At 44.2% G+C, this 25,191-nt stretch overlaps 1 protein-coding gene across 2 annotated transcripts in view; it reads right to left on the reverse strand.

Annotated features, from left to right (window-relative positions):
• Positions 1–2,987: 2,987 nt before the first annotated feature.
• Positions 2,988–25,191, reverse strand: part of TSPAN32 (tetraspanin 32) — a gene marked incomplete at its 3' end in the record, with an annotated part of 35,887 nt that continues 13,683 nt past the window's right edge. Inside the window, exons 4-8 of one of the 2 annotated variants that reach the window (XM_083493838.1) lie at positions 24,508–24,582; positions 11,872–11,973; positions 8,205–8,294; positions 7,264–7,347; positions 2,988–4,170 (exon numbers count right to left, since the gene is read on the reverse strand). In XM_083493838.1, the coding sequence (XP_083349964.1) occupies positions 4,075–4,170; positions 7,264–7,347; positions 8,205–8,294; positions 11,872–11,973; positions 24,508–24,582 (447 nt within the window). Of the gene's footprint in view, positions 4,171–7,119; positions 7,348–8,204; positions 8,295–11,871; positions 11,974–24,507; positions 24,583–25,191 lie in introns of those variants that run through there. The other variant, XM_083493837.1, reaches the window with a different exon arrangement.

A 25,191-nucleotide genomic window follows, 5' to 3' on the forward strand; every position in this document is an offset into this window, starting at 1 on the left:
GAAAACGGTGAACATCACTTGCATTTGAGCCAAACTAGGTTACCTGTGAGTTCTGCATAGGGCTCAGCTGGGATATCATTTGCCCTTTGTGTCTCTGCCAGAGCCATTGCCAGCTGTGCAAATGTCTTCTCGGTGCAGGAAGATTTACTGCCTAGCAAACATTATGCTAATACCTCGGCAACTCTAACAGCACTGCCTGCATACATAAGGGAGAGAAAGAAGGGCACTTTAATTTCATTTTCCTTGAAGCAGCCGACAATCACGTGGCCTCCCATCTGGCCTTTGGGATAACAACATTAGCAACGATAGCCAAGAGCTAGTTTTCTTAGCACGGGCCCTTTCAGAAGCCTCGTCTATGTTTAAAACTTTTTTCCATGCTGGTTAACTCTGTACTGTTTGTAAGGGATTGCAGCTACTGGGAGCAGTTATAGGAACAGCACCTGACTCCATCCTACCAAGTCTTGAAAAGAGACATGGAGGAGATAGAACAGTTTCTTCCTTCCTCACAATACACTGTCCTTTTTGTGTAAATGAGCTGCAGTCCTTGAATATAGCATCTCACATTTTTTCCATTATATTTTGCATGAGTGTTAAAACAAAAACAAAAATGAGGTCCAGTTGTTCTGATACATAACAAAGTGGGGAATGAGCTCATGGGTTGAGTACCTGTACCCAGTGCACCCCAGCTTTGATCCCAGATAGATTTGGGAAGGCCAGTTAGGGTAAACCTGTGGCCATTGGATGTTGTTAGACACCAGCTCCCATCAGCTTCAGATAGCATGGGCAATGGCCCAAGATGATGGAAGTTGTAGTCCTACAACATTTGGGGGGGTGACAGATTCCTACCTCTGGGATACACAATACAGTACTGATGAGTCAATGGTCTGAATTGGTATGAGGCAGCTTTATATGTTCTTAAGATGATGGCTCCTGACTTAATGAAGTTATGCATTCGTTAAAGTGTAAAAAGTTGTTGGTGAACGCCTGTGCAGGGTCAGGACTATGGTCAGCTGGGAACAGTACTCTTGACACTACCCTCCCCTGCATTGTGTGTGCCTTCAGACCATATTTAAGACCCACAATATCAGAATCAGGGTGTTTTAGGGAAATAACATTGCTTTTCTGTCCGGCATATACTGGATGTGACGCTTTAAATCAGAACAAAAAAGCACAAATGACACTTGCGTCAATGCAAAATGAAATGGTAACATGCTCCTATCGAGTACTAGGGCTGGGCGATATCTGGTTTTCAATATCATGATATATCACCAGCTAAATATCACAGTATCCCATGACATATGTGGCGGCGGAGGGCCCTGCTGGGCCTGCCTGTGGCAGCAAAACATCCCACCAGACCTCTCTGTGGTGTGGGAGGGTGTGCCGCACTTCCCGCAGCAGCTGAGGGCCTTGATGAGGCTCCCTGTGGTGGTGGAGGGCCTTAGAATGTAAGGAAGTAGTAGATTTAATAAAAAATAGTGAATAAACTTCCATATAATATATTTAATATATTTTCAACTAATTTTAAGAGTAGTTAAATGATTTATTAGTCAAGTTGCAACTGCTTTCCCACTCAGAGGTCTAAGTGGAATCTGTGCATACATAAACCCCATTGAGTTCAACTAAACTTCTACTTTCCTGGGAGTGAGCCTCATTTAATTCAGTAGAGCTTGCTTGTGCGTAGGCACGCATTTGCTTGCACTGCTTACCAAAAAACACCCCATCATTCTCACATGGCACCCAATCTCCCATTTCAGCATAAGGCAGCCAGCTAAATCTTCTCCCCTCCATTCCCCCTCCCCACAGAAGAGCCTCCCAAAAGCCCTCATCCTACCAGTCTCTCCCTTTTTATCAAAGGGAGGGGAAGCAAGCAAAAAGATAGTCCTCTTTAAATAAAAAACCCCCTTCCTTTTTGATATGGAGGAAAGCTATTTAGGGGGAACCAGCAACATAAACACCACCAGAAAATGAAAATAAAAACACTTCCCCCTCTTTTTTTCACTGGTGGGAGTGAGTATGAGGGAAGAAATAGATGCTTTCCAGTTCTTTGTTTACCTTCTTTGTTTACTTTGCAGCTGGATCTTTGATTGCCTAGCCCTGGGGGCTTGCTGCTGGATTGTTAGCAGGCTCTGCATAATTAGCTGAGTTCCAAGTGGAAAGATACCTGTGATGCTGAAAGAGTTTGCTGGTTTGTGGGAGGGCCTATCTTCATTTCTTATTAGTTAGGAGGGAAGAGGAAGCCAGCAAACAAAGGAGACAAGGTGTCTGCAAATCATCTGCAAATCATCTGTTCAGCTGAGCTACCTCCTGGGAAGCTGTCAAGTCTCCTCCTTTTGTTCACTGGAATATTGCCTTGTTGAAACACTTACCACAATGTTATTTCAATGAGATGGCAATTTATCGCACAGCACTACAAAGTATTGGTTTTATCCATACCAGTAGCTACTTCAAAATCTGACAATGGGCAGAACCATGATTCTGTATGATCTCCTGCTAGTACATTCAATCTTGGATTTTCAGTTCACTTCGGGCAATTTAGTAATGCTCTAACTTATTGTAGTATCTAGAACAAAACAACAGAGTTTTATGGCTAGGTAGGATATATGAGCTGAGGGACGCGGGTGGTGCTGTGGGTAAAACCTTGCCGATCACATGGTCGGCGGTTCGAATCCCCGCGGCGGGGTGTGCTCCTGTCGTTCGGTCCCAGCGCCTGCCAACCTAGCAGTTCGAAAGCACCCCCGGGTGCAAGTACTGTAGATAAATAGGGACTGCTTACCAGCGGGAAGGTAAACGGCGTTCCATGTGCTGCGCTGGCTCGCCAGATGCACCTTGTCACGCTGGCCACGTGACCCGGAAGTGTCTGCGGACAGCGCTGGCTCCCAGCCTGTAGAGTGAGATGAGCGCACAACCCTAGAGTCTGTCAAGACTGGCCCGTACGGGCAGGGGTACCTTTACCTTTTTTAGGATATATGAGAACAGAACACATCTACTTAACCAAATACATTTTATTTACAGGAATTCAGAGTAATATAAAAGGAAAGGCTTTGATATTAAATCAAAAGAATAAAAGCTTATTCCTAGTTTGTGCTGTTTTCATTCTAGATCTTAACCGGAGGCACAGTGTATTACAACTTGCATGGTTACCATTTAAGATCTACATTTCCAAACTGCGTAGCCAGCTAAAGTAAGTTATAAGCAACATTGCAATCCTATACACAGTTAACCAGGAGCAAGTTGTACTAAAATTAATGGGAATTGGGCTGAGCTGTAAATTCCATTGGCTACAACTGAACTTAAGTTACTCATCATGACTAAGTAAAGTAAATCATGGAAACAAATCATACTGCATTCAGTGGAGCTTGCTCTTCAGTGAGCGTGTTTAGGATTCCAGCTTTACTCATCATGACTAAATTTAGGTGGGGTGCAGCATAGGCCTAACAGAACAGCACCCATTTCTGTCACAACTGTGCATGTGTGTGTTTGAATTAAACAAATGGGTTCTTCCCTATTTAGAGTATCTTCACGTATTCAAACCAAGGAAGCTTACAAAATATGCAAATAGGGTCTGATTCATGTTCAGAAATGGCTATAAAACTGCTTAAAATAATAATGTAAAGCAAGCTGCTGTTTTCTCTCTCTCCTGAGCCTTAAAATATTCTTACTGGTTATTGAACCAAGTAATTTCCATTTCCTTGAGTTTGCTTTTCACTGGGGTATGTTGTTCTGTTTTGACTAGCTATTTTGGGGGCTCTAAATGATGGCTTTCAGTTGGCAAACACACTTGTGGCTGGGCAAGTCCTTCGTTCCCGGTTTATACCCTGCCTCCATGTTTCCACTCAGCATTTCATGTTTCTGCTGCCTGATCATCACTTTAGCCAGTCTTTGTTGACAGATGCTGCAGCTGTCATGGGAGTTCACAGTCACGTCTGAGATGGCACATCTGTGTGTGTTGGGGCGGGGGGACTGAATAGGACCACCCAGCATCTACCCACAGTCATGGCACAAATTCCAGTTTCTCAGAGTCTCCAACAGTCTTGCTCTTTTCCCCTGGTGGTGCAGAAGTCTAAAGCCAAATTCCTATTGCTTTGGCAGTGTGTATTTGCCCTTCCGATCCAAACTCTTCTTAAAGTGGATGGCGTACCAGAGGAACAAAGTTAAGCTCATCCCATACACCTAGGGTAGGTAAATAAATGAAAGACAATTAAAAACATTTTTGTTGTTTAAAAGAAATTAATTAATTATAGTGGGTTCCGTCCAATAGTTACATTTGTCCAAGGACTTCCACTTGGGCAGTGGAACTTCCCTCCCTCTCTTCTCTCTGTACGCAACCCAAACCTCTGGAGGTTTGGGGGGAAATTCAGGACAAATTTGGGGGTGGGGGTGCATGGAGGGAGGAGGAGAAGAAGTAGTTCCCTTGCAGAAGTTGAGGGGAACAACTTCACTAGACACCTCGTACAGTGGTACCTCGGGTTACAGACACTTCAGGTTACAGACGCTTCAGGTTACAGACTCTGCTAACCCAGAATAATACCTCACGTTAAGAACTTTGCTTCAGGATGAGAACAGAAATCGCATGGCAGTGGTGTGGCGGCAGCGGGAGGCCCCGTTAGCTAAAGTGGTACCTCAGGTTAAGAACAGTTTCAGGTTAAGAACGGACCTCCGGAACGAATTAAGTTACCGTATTTTTCGCCCCATAAGACGCACTTTTTCCCCTCCAAAAATGAAGGGGAAATCGGGGTGCGTCTTATGGGGCGAATGCCTGCAAGCCTCGCGCGCCCGGCAGGAGGTCCCACCGGGTGCGCGAGGCTTGGGGCGGCAGCGGACTGCTTGCGCGCACCTAGAAGCTTGGGGCGTGCTGAGGTCAGCGCGCCCCAAGCTTCTGCATGCCGGCAAGCAGTCCGCTGCCGCCCCAAGCCTCGCGCACCCGGTGGGACCTCCTGCCAGGTGCGCGAGGCTTGGGGGCGGCAGCGGACTGCTTGCGCGCACCTAGAAGCTTGGGGCGCGCTGAGCTCAGCACGCCCCAAGCTTCTAGGTGCGCGCAAGCAGTCCGCTGCTGCCCCAAGCCTCGCGCACCCGGTGGGACCTCCTGCCGGGTGCGCGAGGCTTGGGGCGGCAGCGGACTGCTAGCTTCTAGGTGCGCGCAAGCAGTCCACTGCTGCCCCAAGCCTCGCGCACCCGGTGGGACCTCCTGCCGGGTGCGCGAGGCTTGGGGCGGCAGCGGACTGCTTGCGCGCACCTAGAAGCTTGGGGCGCGCTGAGCTCAGCGCGCCCCAAGTTCCTGGTATAGCGCAGCGATCCACTAGCCCTGGGAGAGCCCCGCGGCTCTCCCAGGGCTAGCGGACTGCTTGCCGGCACGCAGAAGCTTGGGGCGCGCTGACCTCAGCTTGCCCCAAGCTTCTGGATTAGCGCAGGGGTCCGCTAGCCCTGGGAGAGGCGCCCGGCTCTCCCACGCTAGCGGAGACCTTGCCGGCACGCAGAAGCTTGGGGCGCGCTGAGCTCCGCACGCCCCAAGCTCCTGGTGTAGCGCAGCGCACCTGGGGGGGAAATAAAAATTTTTTCCTTTATTTCCCCCCCCTAAAATCTAGGTGCGTCTTATGGGCCGGTGCGTCTTATGGGGCGAAAAATACGGTATTAACCCGAGGTACCACTGTATTTCTCTACTGCTTTTCTACAGGGTCAAAGCGATTTCTATCAAAGCAATAAAAATACAATGCAATACAATCAAATCTATAAATAATATGGGGCCACCATATAAGTCACCATATAACAGCCACCATGTAACAGTCAAAGAAACAAGATGGTCTTTAGTAAAAAGGTGTACAAGGAAGAAAAAACCCTTTAGAAAAGTCAGCTGAGAGGTAGTTTCCTTCATTTCTTCCAGGGAGTGGTTCCACAGTTTCAGAGTAATCATCAAAGCAGCTTTTGTTGTTGTTCAAATTTACTGCCAACTTGGCACAGACAATAGCAGCTGCTTGCTACAACTCAACTGGCAAGTGAACCTGCATGGGAAGACTCAGTCCTTATGAGCACAGAAACTCTGATCCTTGGGGTTGAAACCACATCCTCCTGGCAAAAACCAGTCACCTGCAAATCAATGCCACTCACTAGAAATCTGTTTCTGAGAGAGGAAAGGAGGGAAACAGAGGGAGAGATGTATGACCCTTTGGTGGGAGAGGATAGAGGGCTTTATATTCTTAAATTATTACAGGATGGTGTCAGCTAGCATGGCCAGTTGTGCACTGCCAAATTAAGGAAAACACCTACGGATGCTGATAAGTGCCCTCTGTCTTGGAGCTCTTTGCTCTCCTACTTTCAAGGCTTGCTGGGTTCTGGGAGGGGCAGTCTGGAATTCTTTCTAAAGACATTGTGTCCGTCAGCTGTTGCCCCCACTGGTGCTTCCTCCTCCTCCTCTCCCATTACAGTGGTACCTCAGGTTAAGTACTTAATTCGTTCTGGAGGTCTGTTCCTAACCTGAAACTGTTCTTAACCTGAAGCACCACTTTAGCTAATGGGGCCTCCCGCTGCCGCCACGCCGCCAGAGCATGATTTCTGTTCTCATCCTGAAGCAAAGTTCTTAACCCGAGGTACTATTTCTGGGTTAGCGGAGTCTGTAACCTGAAGCATATGTAACCTGAGGTACCACTGTATTTCCCATCTTTCCCCCTCATCTTCCTCTGAGCTGTTACCTCCCTCAAACCCCTGTTGTAAATCTAAACTGTCTTCCTCTTCTCTGTAAGGGTCTGGCTGGGGAGGCTGTCTCCACCATCTCTCCTCTGCCCAGTCCCTGACAGGGGCAGAGCTGAACTGCAGCAACAGCCTCCTGGCAGGGCTGTCACTGCCACTTACCAGGAGGGTAGAGATTCTGGCAAGGACGGAGATGCATGGGCACACCAGCAGGAGCACTGGACTGGATACACCAGTGTGTGCCCACACAGCACCCACCTTGCTCCTCCCCCTCCAGGTAGACACTCCTCCCAGGAAATAGTGCCCATAAAGCATGAAAACACTGTCCATAATGAAATCTAAACACAGATAGCTTATTTCCAGTGACGCAACTGGAAGGTTTATACTAAGGGTTAGGTTCCCACCCAATAACTAAGCTCTTTTGGTCCCTGTGACTTATTAGAAAAGGGTTGTTGTTTTTAGCGAGGCAGAATGCTGCCACTTCTGCAGAATTATGCTGCCATCCATAAAGCTAGATTTGCACTTCTGCTTCTGTTGATTAAGGGGGAAAACAGGAGGATACCAGAGAACACAAATATTTACCATGAAGAAAATTGTAATGGTCATCAGCACAGAGACAAAAGTCATGTGTTTTTTCAGGAAGTTTTGGATCTCTTCTAGGCAATCCTGAAATATGAGAGAAAATAGCTTAGAGGACAAGATAATAAATGAAGGCTGTACTCCTATGCACACTTACTTGGGAGTAAGCACCATTGAAACACAGTGGGATTTACTTCTGAATAAAAATTCAGAGAGGACCAGGTTCTCTGTTTCCCTCCCCAACTCCTCACAGATTTGGAGGAAGCATGCCACCAAACAGAAGCTGCTTGAGACCAACAGTGGGATAAGGACTTCATGTCTTGCTTGTGGTCTTCCCAGAGGCATTGTCTTGGCAACTAACTTGGAAGTTAGGCTGCTGAACTAGATGGACTGTTTGGTCTCTTCAGATGGAGAGTGGTATCATCCAGCAGGGCTCTGACATTCTCACAAAATTAGTGCTCTGCCTTCCAATAATTCCTCTCAAAATACTCATACCAGCCAGTGTGGTTTCATGGTTAGATTGGAATCTGGGAAGCCAGGGCTCCAAGTTTCTACTCAGCTATGAAGCTCCTTGACTGACTTTGGACCAGTCGCTGACCCTCAGCCTACCTTACCTCACAGGGTTGTTGTGAGGATAAAATGTGAAGGAGGAGAGCCATATACAGCATGTTTTGTTCCCTGGAGCGAAGGTGTGATATAAATGTAGATGCAGTAGCAGTAGCAGTAGCAGCAGCTGTTGTTGTTGTTGTTATTAAGTGTTTCATAGAACTGAAAGTGTCCTGAACTATCATCTTGTTTAACTTCTAGCCCAGATGATGTCAGGAAACATCTTGGTGCCAGAGTGACAAGGCCAGTTTTGCTAATACCCCAGCTAGGTGAGAATTGCTTCGTTCGAACCTGAACTGACTGTACTGCAGAGCTTCCCAGCCTCACATATAATTTACCTTTTCTGTTCCCACAGCTTCTGATTGGCACATCTCTTTTTCAATCCTGCTTGCTTCTCCAAAGGGTGGCTTTTTCCCACAACAGAGAAACTGAAAGAAAGGGGAAAGCACCACTCGTATTATTGCTTTTCTTTTCCAAACAAAACCCTTAAAGAAGAGTTTTGATTGTCGTCTGTTGGTTTGTTACTGGTAAACTGCAAAGGCTTTGCCTCCTCAGCCTTAAACCCTACATTATTATAACTGCAGTGGTTGATATAACAGCTGGCCATCAGACTGAGGATTAAAGATAGAGGGGAGTATCCGACTAACTTGTTCCATTGGTACAGCAGAACTCCCCTCCCCTGCTTTTCTCCCTTAGCAAGCGCCACACCCATTCTTAATCTATGCCAGAGATTTAGTGGACCCACGGGGGTGGGGGGAGAGTAAGTTCTCTTGCACAAGTGAAATCTTTAAGTTGATGTCGGGACTTGGCTGTTTGCCACCCATGGTCTCCATTCATGATATTATGTGAACAAATGCTTCTGCATTGCTTCTCACTTGCATCTTTTATAAGTTTGATACTGCATTTCAAAAGTTGCCACTGGTTTCGTTCCCATTGACAAACCACTCAGTCCTTCACTCCTCACCAGTATTTTCCTTTATTTCTTGGCACGTCCTGCATTTTCCATGCAATACAACCAATGACACAATGGAACAAAAATATTGTGCATTTATTTAGAGGCATAGCTGCAAGCGGTGTGGGAATATGGGAGAGGGCCTGGTTCATATGATGCACAATTCAGCACTGCGCAAACAGATGAATCCTGATGCAGGTTCTGTGACGTTGCACCTGGCAAATACTTCAAGCATTTTGTGGAAGTATAAATCTTATGCAACAGGGTGGTGATGTTACTGGTCTGCACAGCAATGTATGATGTAAGCCTCACAGAACCTCCTTGCCCCGCCACTTTGTGGCATAAATTAGGAAGTACAGGTACACCACGCATCCCTGGCTGGGTCGCATTGTGTATATCCATATTATACAAGTATGAATTTCAAAACAAATAAAGGCAAACATTCCCTTAAGGTCCAGCCATAAAGTGGTATTTGACACATGAATTCTATAGAGGTCCCATCAAAACCTTCTGGGATAGTGAAAAGATGGTCATCTAGGTGGCTTTTATTATTGCCCCAGTCCAGGTTCCTCAGAAATGGTGCCCCTGTTTATACCTAATTTTCTGTACAAAAGATGACGTGTCTGAGAATATCAACAATTTCCTTAAATCACCTAAGGTAATGTTTTATTAATCTGGCAGTGGTTTTGCGTTGAGGGCATGAAGGACCATCGTTTTAAAAACAGCTTGTTTCATCAGCTAGGCAGCTGCTAGGGTGCAGCCAGGTCAGGTTCCTCTGGGAATTTCAAAGGCACATCTTATGATATCATAGTACTGGCAGAGTGCTGAAATTCCCTCTTCTACAAGACTCCTAAGGGTACCTGAACCTTGACTTCCATGGCATTTGGCCACAGCAAAAACTGTGGTGGTCAGAAACAAAACAAACGAAGAAAAACAAAAACATAAAGGCCCTGGCTAGGTGCCTGATGATTCTCTCTTGGGCAGAAAAACATGTTCTTTATAGTTTCTTTATAGCATAGCCATTGTGTCTGACTGATCAGTTTTGGCTCAGGAAGAAAGCAAAGCCTGACTTCTGCTGCCTTTCTTTTTTTTACAGAATAGGTCAGGGCTGCAGTCCTGTACACACACACCCCTGGGAGTTAGGCATGCACAAGGAAGAACAGTGCTTCCTTGACTCTTCCCTTCCCCATGTCTTCACCCAATAATTGGTAGCAGAGACACAGAGTAGATTTGTAGGCATTGTTGGGAACATATATTTTTTTAATCCCCCCCACCCTGTCATTAGAAACACAAGATGTGGGTTTGAATTCTGTATGCTGGAAAACGTAAGGTTAGTGTAGGAAAAAGAAAGGAGGAGTCCATATAGTAAAAGAGCACGTGTTGATTTTCCCCTATGGCTCCAATTAGATCTTTATCAAAAACAGCTCCCACAGTGCAAAGAATCTGGAATTTCCTTTAGTCAGCTATCTGGAGAGGAGAAGCATACCTCTCCGTCTCTCCCTCTCCAACAAACATTCCCTCAACGCTGCTTTCTCTCCTGCACTCATCCACAAAGCTGCTATTTTTTTGATGTTCCTTGCTCCTTGCTCCAGGAACGGTGGGGCTTTCCAAGTTGCTCCCTGCTGCAAAGTTCCACCTGCTCATGGAATGCCCTTCTCTACTACTCTTCTCAGGGCAGTTTCATGGGCGCAGCATTGTCTTATCCATAAGCAGCAGTATAAGGAAGAGTAGGAATTCAAGTGCTGTAGCACCATACATTTATAGCACATCCCCATTACCCCTCACAGGGCTGCAGTTCCCAGCACTCTCAACCAACTACAGTTACCACATTCATATTTATTCCTTCCTTCCTTCTTCTTATTTGCATGGGGTGTTGGTGGTATGTGCTTTAAATGTGGCTGAGGGCCAAACGAGATGGGGGTAGTTTGGCATAAGATAGCTGGGTTTTCGTTTTAACCAATAGCTGGCATGGGATGGTGTGGTGTGGAGGAAGCACAAAACTGGGACTGTGGCCTGGTGAGAGGTAGGCTTTAACCCTTTGGCTCCACCAATGGGAGATTTCCTCCCACTGTGAATATCAGCTGCAAGGGCTATGTATGTGATTCCGAACAGGACTACAGCTGGGCCAGAGAATTCAAGCCCTCCTTCTCCCCAAGCTACAATCCCAGTCCAGCATCTCCCTCCCATGCCGGCGATCTGTTAAATGAAAAACAGCTGTGCAATGTCGCATCTAGTTTGGTCCTGAGCAGGCCCAAGTGAGGAGATTTTACTGCTTCAAGCAAAGGACAAGATGGCATCCCTTCCGCTATTCCATATACAGAAGTCAACTGGATTAGCAGTTGAGTTTTGCTTCAACACTAGCGATAGGATAATATCTTCCACTGCGCCAGAGGTGAACAGGCAAGCTTAGTGGCTTCAGGACAGGCCATCTAGCAAACAAAGAGGGAAATGATGGACGGTTCCAGGAGCAGCCGCCAGGGGACTGCCACTGCTCCCCCAACACCTGCTACCTCATTGCCTCATTCTTGCTAGTGGTCGGACCAGCAAAAGCAAATTGCCTTTGAGTTTGTTATGTAGCCTACTGTCTCAGAGGGGTCAGAATTTAACAGATAACACAAAACTCCATTCAAACCTGGAAACAGATATGGGGCATAATAGAATGAAGCTAAAACGTGCTATGTCATGATTGCTTACACAATATCAGTGTAGGCAGCCAAGGAAAAATTTCAGCAATTCACCAGGACCTTTGATGCTTACCACAATGGGGGAGGGTGTTTCCCCCTCATTGGTCTTGCCAACTGCTAATCTATTTCTCCAGGCAAGTCATTGGGAAGAACCAAATAGCCTGTGCTCCAGTCAGGGGTGTCGTGTTGTCTGCAAAGGCCCGGAGTGCATGCGCCGCCACCCCCTGCGAGGATGGAGCATGCCACCCCAGCCCTCATCACTGGGGGTGGCAGGGTGTGGAGGGTGAAGAACACCAGGTTCTAAATCCTAGAAACTGGTTTCTGTGGAACGGCCCCTAGAGTATAGACCAAAATGTGCAAGCAGATCACCGTTTTGTGGATGGTATGTAGCTCCTGTCTCCTGGTGTTGGAAGAGTTGCTTCTCACATCTTCATACACGATGTCATACACATCCATCATGGCATCTTCAGCCTACAGGGAAGACATGCCCATAAGAAGAATTTCTACATGTCAGCCATCCTTTAAGGAACGATCTCATAAACAGACAGTTGTGCTGGGTTTGCTGTAATTGTTTCCAAGTGCAGAAAAAATGCACAATATAACACAGGGTACAGAATTCAGTTTTCAGAGAATCAGAGTTGTTTTTCCTTTGAAAAAAGTCTACTTTCAAGTCCTTGTGGGCTATGAAAGAAATGTTTAGAAGTGTGTGGACAATACCAGCTAAAATCTCAGAAATCTGATGATGATGATGATGATAATAATAATAATAATAATAATAATAATAATAATAATAATAATTTATTTATACCCCACCCATCTGGCTGGGTTTCCTCAGCCACTCTGGGCAGCTTCCAACAAAAGAGTAAAAATACATTTAAAACATCAATCACTAAAAACTTCCCTAAACAGGGCTGCCTTCAGCCTGAGAGGTCATTGAATAAGGATCCAAGTTGCTGGGAGTGGGACTTTGCTGCTCACTGCCCAACGCCATGACTAGCAGTCCTGAGCACATTATGCAACCAAGTCAGCGAAAACTGTTCAATTATGCAAACTTGCTCAATTTTCAGAATAATAATAATAATAATAATAATAATAATAATAATACATAATTCAGCTTTCTTTGGATAGTGTTTGGATTAACTAGGTATAGAACTGCAATGCATTTAGTTCAAAGTGCAAGCAGCCCCGCTCTTGAAACTGAATGAAAACACTGCAATGAATATTTACAGATTTATTTATTTGTTTAAAATGTTTCACAGGCTAATGATACCACCCTGAGCAAATTTGCCAGTGGTACACTGCTGATTTAGAATTCAACGCATGAATGACAATCTACCAGTGCAAAACAAATATGCGCCCAAGTACATAAATTTACAAGATTGATTCAGAAATGAAAAGAGCAGGAATTAATTTGGCTTTCTGCAACAGGGAACTCACAGGAACCTCCAAACATATTTCAGTAATGGTTAAAGCTTCGGTTATCACCACAAACTCAGTGGGAAGCATAAATGGATTCTCACCATTATGCAGAACAGACATTGCTTGTTCTTCTGAAATTTAGAGTCTAAATGTCTCCAAGAAGTAAGCCAAGTGTCTGGAGATTACTGTTTGATTATGGGGATTATGCCTTTGCCAGAGAAGACACTTCCCATGTTGCTGTTTGCTAAGCCCATCTTCTGTATTGTCATGCCAAGTGGCAAAAATAAATTCACCACACATTCAATTAGATATAGTATTTAGGGGAGTGGTAATATTCTCACCAGGGATGCGGGTGGCGCTGTGGGTTAAACCACAGAGCCTAGGGCTTGCCGATCAGAAGGTCGGCGGTTCAAATCCCTGTGACGGGGTGAGCTCCCTTTGCTCGGTCCCTGCTCCTGCCAACCTAGCAGTTCGAAAGCATGTCAAAGTGCATGTAGATAAATAGGTACTGCTCCGGCGGGAAGGTAAACGGCGTTTCCATGCACTGCTCTGGTTCGCCAGAAGTGGTTTGGTCATGCTGGCCACATGACCCGGAAGCTGTACGCCGGCTCCCTCGGCCAGTAAAGCAAGATGAGTGCCGCAACCCCAGAGTCGGCCATGACTGGACCTAATGGTCAGGGGTCCCTTTACATTTTTACCTAATATTCTCACCACTTGTTGGGATGTAATATACAACCAGGTCAATGATGGTCAATGATCCTCTGTTTTCACCCCCATTAAGTAGTGAATCAAACCTAAATGTTTTCAGAAGAATGTAAAGCACTGGAGTTTCTGGGAAATTTGAATCATTGTGTAGCAATCAGAGAAAGATAATTGATCTTGGCTTTATCAGGGAGTTGGGTGGGTTCCATTTCTTTTATTCCTTTACCCTTCCCTTTTCTTTCCTATTGATTTGTGCAGGCCTCAAGGCAAATTGTAGCTTTACAGAACAGAAAACTCAATAATGCAGGGACCAGAATTGAGGGAAGCAATCCGAGTGTTAGGTGAGACATCCACTGAAACCACATGAAAAGTTTCTCCTAATTTCAGCTGCTTTCTTACCTCAACCCCGACCCTGGATTTCTTATCCAGGCATTAAGGATCTCTGATTTAGAAAATCAGATTGAAAAAGCATACCACATATTTATTGCACTCCACAGATTCAACACATAGCATTATAAGGTTAGACATGTATTAAAAATTCATTCTAGTATTAGTTTTCATGTGCCATGTTTAGGGATGGGCAAATGTGTAAATTTTTGTTTCTCTCAGTTTCTATTTTTTCCATTCATAAGTTCAGCTCTTCACATTTCCCCATCAGTTTGCATTTTAAAAAAGAAGTCTTTATGAACATTCACCAGCAATCTGGTGCAAATTCTTCCTCATATATCCATATGCCTATGCAATTCCGCCATTTTTTGCAAAGCAATTTCTCCAGACGTAGTGCATTTTGTATGTTCTTTTACACTTTACCTCAGTACATGCATTTTTGTACACATAACATGGCTTGAGAACTGCACTGCAAAATTCAGAGAAATGCGAATTTTGAAGCGTAGCTGTCTTTTGGTTCTCATATTCTCACAGAAAGTATGGCTTAAGCAAGTTCACCTTTAAATGCAAAGTGAACTTGAATTTATCCCCCATGCTTATTCACATTAAAGGGTTTCAAAATGAGCCAAAGGGGAATAAAAATAGGATGTGGGGAGCCGTTTTGTTGCCTGCCTGTCTTTTTGTAGAAGTGGCTTCATAATGGCGATGGTGGAGTAACGCAGCATTTCCTCAGCATGTGTGTTGCTTCCCACAACTGCGTGGGCAAACAGCTGACAACTGCATTCCCACCGACTGATCTGTCGGTCCTGACATGTGGTGTACCTATAATCTTCCCAGGGCGAAACATGAGGTTATAGGCAATATAATCAGTAGCACAGCAGGCATTGTTAGAAACACAGGGAAATTAACCATGTGTTCATAAAAAGTCAGATGGATAATGAGGCAAAAAGTAAAAACCAGCTGCAATAAAAATGGCTGCCTCTAGAACTGTTCCTAGTACATGATCTAATGCTATGTCTGCAGATCAGTTGGAGCCTTGAGATAAGGAGTTGGGAGCGAACCCTTTGCACCTTCACTGATTCCTCACCCTAAATCTTCTGCCTGAAGCCACTGTTAGTTGTGAGATAGGAAAATGTGGAGGGTACAAAAATTATGCTCATGTATTTTACCCTTCACAGATAATAGCTGCTTCTCAGGGGATTCAGAGTTAAGAAAACAGTATGCGTTTGGGAGGGAGGTTCTCTCCCCTCTCCCTCAGCCATTAACCAGATTTCCCCTCTCCTTCCATGACTGTTATCGAGGTTGCAGTGACGCGATGGAGACATATTCAGGATACTCTAGTATAAACAGGTAGTTCCTCAGAAGCCTTTGGTGAAGGACTGTTGACAGCTTTCTAGAGGTTCATGTATATCCAGATGACCCCCAGCCACATGTTTATTGACATGCTCAAAGAATCCTAGAAAAGGTATATGAGCGAAGTAGGGCTTCTCTTTGAAGAAGGTGGTACTTCTCCAGCAACATTGATTCTTCTCCTGATACATGAGCAACTACTCATTAAAAACCATTCCACGAAACCCAAAACCAAATGAACCTAAAACAGATTATTATTATTTTACTCCACATTTAGTCATTTTCAGTTGTAGGGTAGCCAGTAAACTGAAGAGAGGGCCTACAATATCCCTGGCAGGAGCCAAACATCTCTCCCTCTGCAGGTAGACCACCCAAGGCACCTTGTTGCTCAATTTTGGTTCAATTATGAACCAAATATCTTGGATGGTATTCAACTAAGTTTTACTCAAAGCAGACCCATCAAAACCAATGGGTCTAACCTAGCCATGTTTATTACATTCAGTGAGTCATGGGGTTAGAGAGAGTTGAACACGACTAAGACAATTAAACAACAGCAAGGTTTTGTTGAATGGAGGATTGCAGAGTTGCTGATTTTTATTGCCTATTTTTATACACATTGTCTTGTTTTATGTTTTTAATATGTTTCTGCTTTTCAATTGATTTTGACTATTACCTTGAATATTTAATAGAATCGCAAGGAAAACAATAACAGCATAAACTGTACTGCATGGAAATTCTGCTAAGACAAAGCCGGGAGGCATGTTGGAACAAGGGTTGTTTGGAATGCATTATGACTTCCATCTTGATTGGCCTGGCTACTTGGCGGGAAGCTCTCCAACAACAGTGCATCACATGTGAAGAGAGGCCCCAAAAGAGTCTGGTCCAGAGGCCATTACAATATGTGCAAGTAATACTCCTGGCTTGTTTGAACACAGAATTATTTTGTGTGTGGCACCACTCTCAGAAAAATTAAATAATGCATGTATTGCTACTGTTTGACTGTGGCAGCCAAGGGTAATAAACTAGGTGTGGAGAGCTCTTTTTCTGTCAAGAGTTCATTCACTCAGGGGTAAATGTTCAGGCCTGCATGAAGCCCAGAGCCAAAAGTGAGAGCAATCACTCCCATCTCCCTCTCTCTTTCTGCCATCCCCTTCTCCCTCTCCCTCCCCACTTGGTGGGCTGCTGGAGGAAGAACAGATCACTTTTGCCAAAGGTCTAAACTTATTGTTTGCTGAGTGTTTTCCCCTACTACTGCCCCCATCGCTCCATAAGTTGCCTCTCTGTTTTTTCACACCTTCCTTCTGTCCCTCTGAGGTCCCACACCTGCATGAGATTAGGCTGTGGGTCATAGAATCATAGAGTTGGAAGAGACCACAAGGGCCATCGAGTCCAACCAGGGCCATTGAGTCCAACCATATGCAGCCTCAGGTTCCTCCCTTCAAAATAAACCAAGAGTCCCTTTCATAGCATAGATTGAAGCACCCAGAATCTAGGAATGCAGCTTTCCTCCTTAAGGCAGGGGTAGGGTGTATTTTACAGGGAGATCTTAAGGTCGCCATTTTGACAGGTGGCTACCACCCATCAACCTATCACCTGGCATCACCACAATATTTTCCTTTGCCTACTAAGCAGTTAGAAATCAAGCCAGTCAGAGAAAGTCACAGGGCTTTTAAAGCACTGACAACCAGCTGGTTGTTAGTGCCTGCAAATCATACTCTAGGCAGGGAGCAGCTTCTTTACCTGTCTGACACCTGACATGATACAATGTCAGGTGTAGGGAAGGTGCCTGTGGCTTGGGGGAAATGGCCTCATTAGGTTCATGGGCTGGAGATTGCCCGCCACTGCCTGGGGGTATCACTAATTTATCGATTCATAGCTCTTGTATTTCTTCCTTCCTCCAAACCTGTGCATAGATCAGAGCTGTACATTTTCTGAGTTCCATGCAACTAGAGTGTTTTCTTTTGAAAGTGGCAGCGTCTGAGGGCCACTTCAGATGTTATATGAAAGAGTCAAAGCCCTGATGCATTTTAATAGGCCCTGTTCATCACATTTTTTATAAAAATGAGGAAGAAGGGGGAAGCCTATGCATTGCAGAAATCGCTGTATCACTCAAAAGCCTATGGATTCTCCTTGTGTTTCCTTAGGGATGTGCCATATTTTTCCTGCATCCTTTGAAGGGAATTTTCAGGTTGGAAAACACACAATAAGCAGACATCCAGGAATTGTGACTGGTTGGGGATTGTACGCTTGCACTAGGCGCCTGTTTTCTGATTGATAATGTAAATGTCCCTCAAAAGTTACAGAAGAAAAAGGTTGACTTGTCTTTAGCAGGAATGTTTAATGTGGCCCTGAAATCAAGAAGAGAAATTACCTTGAAGTAAATGAATGTTTGAGTTGAAGGGGAAGCTACGGTACTTTATAAACAATTCTCTGCTCCTGCTTTGCCAATGGAACCTGCTGTTCTATACCACAAGTGATTAATATCTAAGCTAACCAAATGAGCTGTGTATAAATTAAAGCAAACACTGGCTAGAACTATATGGGGGAAATGGAAAAAACCTCCCTTCACCCCAGTTGCTTTCAACTACATGTGGTTTGTTCATCCATGCATTCATCATTACATTTATATCCCATCTTTCCTCCATGGAGCACAAAGTGGCTGGGGAAGCCCAGCCAGATGGGCAGGGTATAAATAATAAATAATAATAATAATTACTACATGGTTCTCTCCCTTCTCATTTGATCAGAGGTGCCGTTTGGCCACACTGGGTGCTGGAACCACAGGGGGCGCTGCAACAAGGATGCAGAATGGAGTGTGATAGGTGTGGCGGGCACTGAATTTTAGCATCACACAGAGTGCTACTGAAGTTTGAGATTCCAAAGTCCACCATCGATTTGATCCTCACAACCCCGTGAGGTAGGTTAGGCAGAGAGCGACTGGCCCAAGGTCCCCCAGTGAGCTTCATGGCTGAGTGGGGAATCGAATCATGGTCTCCCAAGTCCTAGTCTGACATGCTAACCACTACACCACACCATTTGGGCTATGTCATTTATTATTAAATGTGCACTACTCACATTTCTCCTTCTTTTAAAACAATTCCTAAAGCAGAAAGTTCAGCTTCCTGCTTGTGGAGGATTTTTCTTAGTGCACTGGACCACTGCTTTCCCATTTCTTGCATATGATTTAAGTATTTTAAACATAACATAAATTACGTGAAAATTATGACGGCATTGTAATAAATTGCCAACTTTCTATTCTAAGTCCTAATAAAATAATCTGTTGTGCAAGGACATTCATGTTATAGTTTACGTGTGACTGTTCCCTTTCCCCTCTTGTTTTTATTTTCAAAAGTGACAGTGTATGGGTTCATGACATATTACAGACCATATGATATATGCGCGCGCACTAATTCCTTGTCTACAGAGCTCACAATCTAATTAGGCTGCTGGGATGATATACAGAAGAGAAGCCATGGAAGGAAGGCTAAGAGAGAAAATAAAAGTGTTCAGTGGAAGTGCACTGAACTCATCCTCTTTTACCCTGTTAAACCCCAATTGTTAAATAAGGTCACCACTGACTATTGTCATATGTGACAGACCATAATGAGAATTGGAATAATGAATCGTATTCACCAGAGCTATAGCGATGTGGTGTTGCTTGGTTTGTGGTCTGTCTTGTATTTTTGTATTGATTTATATGGTTATTTCTACATTGATAGCTGGTCTAATTCAATGAAGAAAAATCAGTGTATTTTTTATATATATATAAAAAATAGGACTAAAACCAATTTTGTCCTCCGTACGCTTCTCCACATATTTATTAAATATAATGTTCAGCCAAGCCAAAGCTGGTATTACCAGCTGATTGCTTTATAAAGGTTCAACTGTCGTAAATAATTGCCTGTTTATAAATTGCATATAGTGGACAAAACGTTGTTTATGACATCTGGCTTTAGGAGAAGGCAAACCATTAAAAAAAAGACACAAGGTTTTCTTAATCACCAATAAGCGATTGTTGGGAAAGGCATAAAGAGAGGCAGCAGAAGCGTTTTGCTGCTCCATGGTAATAATATCATAACAAAAGCCATTGTATTGTCCTTATTCAGAGGAAAAGACCCAGACTGAGTGGATCCTCTGACCACAACATCGTTCTTAATATAAGAGGATGATATTTAACATTACTATGAGAGGTGATGCAGATAAAATGTGCATCACAAATTAAGAAAGCTATAAACTAGTCTAATGAAGAAAATTGCTGGGACATAACTTTCCCAAGATACCTATAGAAACGACAGGAAATGGCATATTGGGGGGTTGAATAGCTCTGTATGTAAAAAAAAAAGTCCACTCGAATAGAGACCTATCAAATAGAAATCCTGAGAGGAGTAAACTCCTCTGCAAAACCTTTTGTGTGGAATAACCAGAGCTAAAAACTAATTTAGTACTTTAGACATATTACTCACCTGGCCAAAATGGCAAGGGTGATCTTGAAACAGAAATAGAGGTTAGGGGGGCAGACAATGGAGAAAGTGTTACAATAATAGGCAACCAACTACCCACACATTAACTGAGTTCATGCATGCTTGGCTTATTACAAAGAGACAGTGGAGGGTGGTCTATTAAAGCTGCCCCATCAAACTTAGTCTGAAATCAACCAGCGTGCACGTGCGCACCCCCCCCCCCCCCCCGCTGCCAGCTTCCTCCTGACTTAGTTTCATTGCCACCATTAGTAGGGAGAAGGATGGAGATAAAATCAGAATTAGTTGGCTCTGCCTTGTCATTGGCTCTGGCTCCACCAAATATTGGCCTCTCTGCCTTCCTTTCCACCAGTCCCAATGGGCACCAGCCACCACTGCAGAGAGACAACATTTCTAGATAATGAACCATCTAGGAAGGATGCAGACCTGGACAATCCTAAGTGTTGTCTGGAAGAATCAGAATGGCTTCTGCAAAGTGCTGCTTACCAAGTTTTGAGTTCTTTGATAAGCATGTTGATGAGTTGATTCTATGGATAGTGTATACTTGGAGATCTTTGAGTTCCCTAAAATGAGGTGAGGGATTAGGCTGTGCAAAAAAGCTTTAAGGACCTTGTCCAAATTCTTTTGAATTTAAGAGAGATATGATGTGGTAGTTTATGCTTCTCCTGGAAAAAAGGCTCTGTGCTCCTCTTAAAAGAGCTGCCTTTCTTTTTCCACAGTAACAGGCTGGCCCTATTGCTTTCTTTAAAATTTATGAAAGCCTTGGTAGAGTTTTATTTTCCATTAATAGGCAGTCAATTCCACCTACCCTTTTAGTTCTCTTCAATACTGGCTTGAGATATTTGGCTATCATTTCAAACCAAAATGGGTCTTTCTGATCCCATGGGGGTAAAGGCTGTAAAAGCTAGCAAGATGTTCCCAGTTCAGGCTGCTCAGCAGTTATCAGAGTGGAACGTCAGGAAGAGAAAGGGATCTATTGTCTTCCCTCTCAGGAATGTGTCTGAAAAGCATTAAATAATCTTAAGAGACACATTCAGGGATACCTCCTTTCTAATGCAACTGTAAAGAGTTAGGAGGATGCTTTCCAATGCCATTTGAAGTAGTTTGGATTGGAAGGCACAATAAATGAAGTGCCAAACATATTTGAAAGGCAGAAAGAATTTAGGGGGAAAAACAGGGAATGTGGTAAAACTTAGTGGTTAGTCATTCTTTGAAATCTGTACTTCCCTGAATTTGCAATGCAGCTCTTCGGCCAAATGAAGTGCACAAAATTGCATATACTAGGGTAAAGTGTACATTAAAAATGTGCAATAAAATGCATATGTTAGTGGAAATAACATTAAAAAATGCATTATATTGGGGAATTAAGGGAAATTCACATTAAAATGCTAGTGAATTTTCACGAGTTTTTATTATTATTATTTTCAAAATGCAAATGGATGTGGAAATGCGAAGAACTAAATTTAAGACTGGAAGAATGAGAGACTGAAACCAAAATAGATCTACTTGCCCCTGCCAACCTGCAGCATGTGGGAAGCTGTGGTGTGTCTTCTGCATGTCCTCTGCATCCCCTTGGCCTAATTTAATGCATCCCTAATATCAAGCAGTCTAGAGATGGAGTGTCAGATAGACAGACAGAAAGACGGAGAGGAGAGAGAGAGAGAAGACCACATTCCAGGGCCAGTGTGTGTTATGGCCTGTGGAGAACCCTGCCCCCACCACCCAGTGTACAGAGCTAGGAAACAAATAAATTTCATAGATCTATCAATTGGGGCATTACATTTTGGGCAACTTGAAATGGCAAGCAGCCACTGCAGATGGGAAGTGGATTTGCCTTCTGTTGTCACTGCTGTCCACCATTAAAATGCATCTGGGGGCCTGGCAGGGAGAGTGGTGAATGGAGGCATGGCCAAGTCAGGCCAGTGAGCTCCCTCCTCACTCCCAGTGGCTGACTGCTGCTGCTAGACCTGCCCAACTACCTGACCCCAAAAACCATCCCTTCAGCAGGTGAGTGAGCTGAAACTGTGTACATGCAGTCTGTTTATGTATGCAATTTAGGGGCAGGGACAGTAGTTCGACATGGGCATCAGAAGAGGGTATCTGAGACCCCCCTAAAACCACCCTCTCAGGGAAGTATGCAGAAGAGGGAGGAGGTGCTGTGAACAAAAGCTCCCATATGTCCCATCCTTCTCTGAAGCTTCAGTAGTAAACATAACAGTTTTAATGACTGCAATGCTCAACCTTAGTTGGGAGGAAAGCATATCTAGCTCTGCCTGCTGCCTCCTGGAAAACATTGCTCTCACTCTGCAAACTATAATCTACCCCCAAGTTTGAGAACCACTAGCTTAAAAGACAAAGAAACACAAAAGTTACCAAAAAAACCTAAAGATAAAGCCAAGCATAAACCACCAGCAATGCTGAACTGATTTCCTGCAAATGTAATTATTCCATTCGGCCCACCTGTACCTGTATGGGCAGGTAAATATAGGAGTGGAATATATAAGGTGAATCCACTGACCTTAGCTATCACCGACTGAGGAACAGCATTATTGAATGCAGTTGGATTTAAGGCGTAACTTTCTTATCCCTAGATAAATGGAGTGCTTCATAATCTATTAAGTTAGAGTGCTTTCTGATAATTAATTCCCTTGTGGCAGAACACTGCTTGTATAGGCCAAAACAGCCGCTATTAGATACTCAAGCAATGGCTTACAAAAAGCTCTCCATATTAGCAGCTGTCAGCGAGAGATGGATTATTAGCTGGGATGCCAGATCATCTGTTTGCTTGTTGTTTTAATATTCAGCAATCCCATGTGCTTTCCATCTGGACTGCCACTAGAATCGAGCACAACAGCTCTGAAGGCAATATCTCATTCATTACAGTATTTCAGAAGCTTCTGTAGACTCACTAGGGATTAATCACAGCACAATGTCAGATAGTCCATCAGAGATCCCAGCGCAGTAAGAAGTGACCACACCTATTTTGGGGCAGTCAAAGGATCATACTTTTGCTCAAGCATTTGAAAGGGAGGAGGGCCTCATTGTTGTCTGATGGAAGATGCAGGGGATTCCTGATATTTAGATGATTTGTTCACCTGATTAGCCTATTTCTAGGAGAATGCTCCTTCCACTGGCTGCTTTCCCCTACAAGTCCTCTTGCCCTAGTTCTGAGTGAAGAATCCAAGCATTTTGAGCGACTCTCTCTTTTAGTGGAAGATGCTTTTCATATGTTTGGGGTCCCCGCATTTGCCCAGATTTTTGTCTCATGTACTGTTGATTGAACGAATGCAACTTCCAGTTCCCCAGCCCACATTCCAAAAATGAGGCACATAGCATCTAGTATCGAACAATTGCCTTTTAAAAAATCCAGTTTCAATGTTTGTTTGTTTTTAATACCCCTCAGCCAACTTCTTTTTACCATGCAGAAGTGGAGACAGGTACATGCCATCAGCATCTTAATAGAGCCATGCTTCTGAAGCTGTGGAAGGTCTCTCCCAGTGGCTTGGCATTGTGTCAACATATTTTTCCTGCACGCAGAGCCTGTGTTTATATATTCCTGCAACAGCATTATAATTCTAGGCCAGTTTTTGTTTATTTGTAAGCGTTTACAGGCAATGACAGCATACAAGCAGAGCTTTGTGGGATCCTGTCTTCTGCTATGAACACATGGACATAGCTTCTTTACACCTTGTATTTATCCTGATAACTCTTGTCAACCACACAGCTGGCCACAGCCTTATCTCTAAAGTGCAGCTTGCTACTTAGCAACACATAAAATGCATGAGTAATACTAGATCTGTCATGCTTTCGGCTGCCAATTGTAGCAAGGAACATGGATCTAGAGATGGAGATCTATTTTAGTATCGCCACCAATCCTATTTTAGAACTGAACCAGAAAGGTGATTGTGAACCACTGATTTGTGAACCATTTCTTTCTGAACTATTTATTAGCATAAGGTATTTCAGTGGCGTGTTGATACTCTTTCAAAAGATGCATTTGAATTGTCAGTTTCAGGCGCATCTGGTAACACTCGCATTCTACATGTTTGCTTGGAAGTGAGTCCCAGGCGTTTTCAATGAGATTCACTATCAAGCAAATATACTTTAGGATTGCACTCTGCTGAAAGGAAAGAACTTGCCATTTATCTGGCTATGGGATCAGACTGTCAACACACAACAGAGCGCTCCCAGCACTTCTCTCTAAGGATGCGATTTCACTACAGTGGAAGCATGGATAGATATGTGATTTGAAGCAGCTGAAGCAAGCATATTTAACCTTTATGGATTCAGTGCTTTACACGCATCAAGCATCCTTTGAGAAAAGAAAAACATAGCTCTGATCTTGAGATGTACAGGCTAAAATTCACCAATGGAAGATAAACTTATTTTAGTTCCCCTCCACCCTCTCAATTGGTCACTGATTCTGATGCTCAGGGGTTGGTGGACAATGAGGACTGCTGGATATGGGCACCTATTTTAGGCTGCCCAAGTGGTATTGCAGCTGACATGCCTTCTCTCTTCCAGGCACCTCCTAATCCTGGGGTGGCTCTCTAGGTGCTGCAGGATTACAAACCCCATCATCTTTCACCGCCATTTTGAGACAACCAATATTGCTGTGTTTCAACCATGTAGCACTTTCCCTGCTGTTTCATCACGAAGCTGTACTTACCACAATACCGTTAGTAATTGACCAATACGTGGCCTTTACCGACGCACAGAAAACCACTCCGAAACAGAAAAAAACCTAAAGAGAAACAGAAGGCAATTAGAATAGACCATACAGTTGGAAGAGGGACTCTGAGGATCATCTAGGCCAAACCCCTGCAAGGCACGAATATGTAGTTGTGGAGAATGAACCTGGGACCTTGGTGTTATTAACGTAGCTCTAACCAACTGAGAACCTAGCAATTCGAAAGCAGTTCAAAAGCACCTAGCAGTTGGCAGTTCCTGCCAATCTAGCAGTTCAAAAGCACATCAAAGTGCAAGTAGATAAATAGGTACCGCTCTGGCGGGAAGGTAAACGGCGTTTCCATGCGCTGCTCTGGTTCGCCAGAAGCGGCTTAGTCATGCTGGCCACATGACCCGGAAGCTGTATGCTGGCTCCCTTGGCCAGTAAAGCAAGATGAGCGCCGCAACCCGAGTCGGTCACGACTGGACCTAATGGTCAGGGGTCCCTTTACCTTTACCTAACCAACTGAGCTATAGTGCTGCGACTGAGGTTTCCACTACTGCAGTTTCACACAGCTATCCGTACTGAGGCAGTAGGATCTATGAAGCCGGAGGTTTGGTGCTCATAGCATCTCTGCTGGCTCAACAGAATACAAACACTGCTATAAAGAGCAGCTGCGATGCC

Source organism: Podarcis liolepis, assembly GCF_965112155.1.
Source record: "Podarcis liolepis genome assembly, chromosome: 1".
Classification (NCBI taxonomy): Eukaryota; Metazoa; Chordata; class Lepidosauria; order Squamata; family Lacertidae; genus Podarcis; species Podarcis liolepis.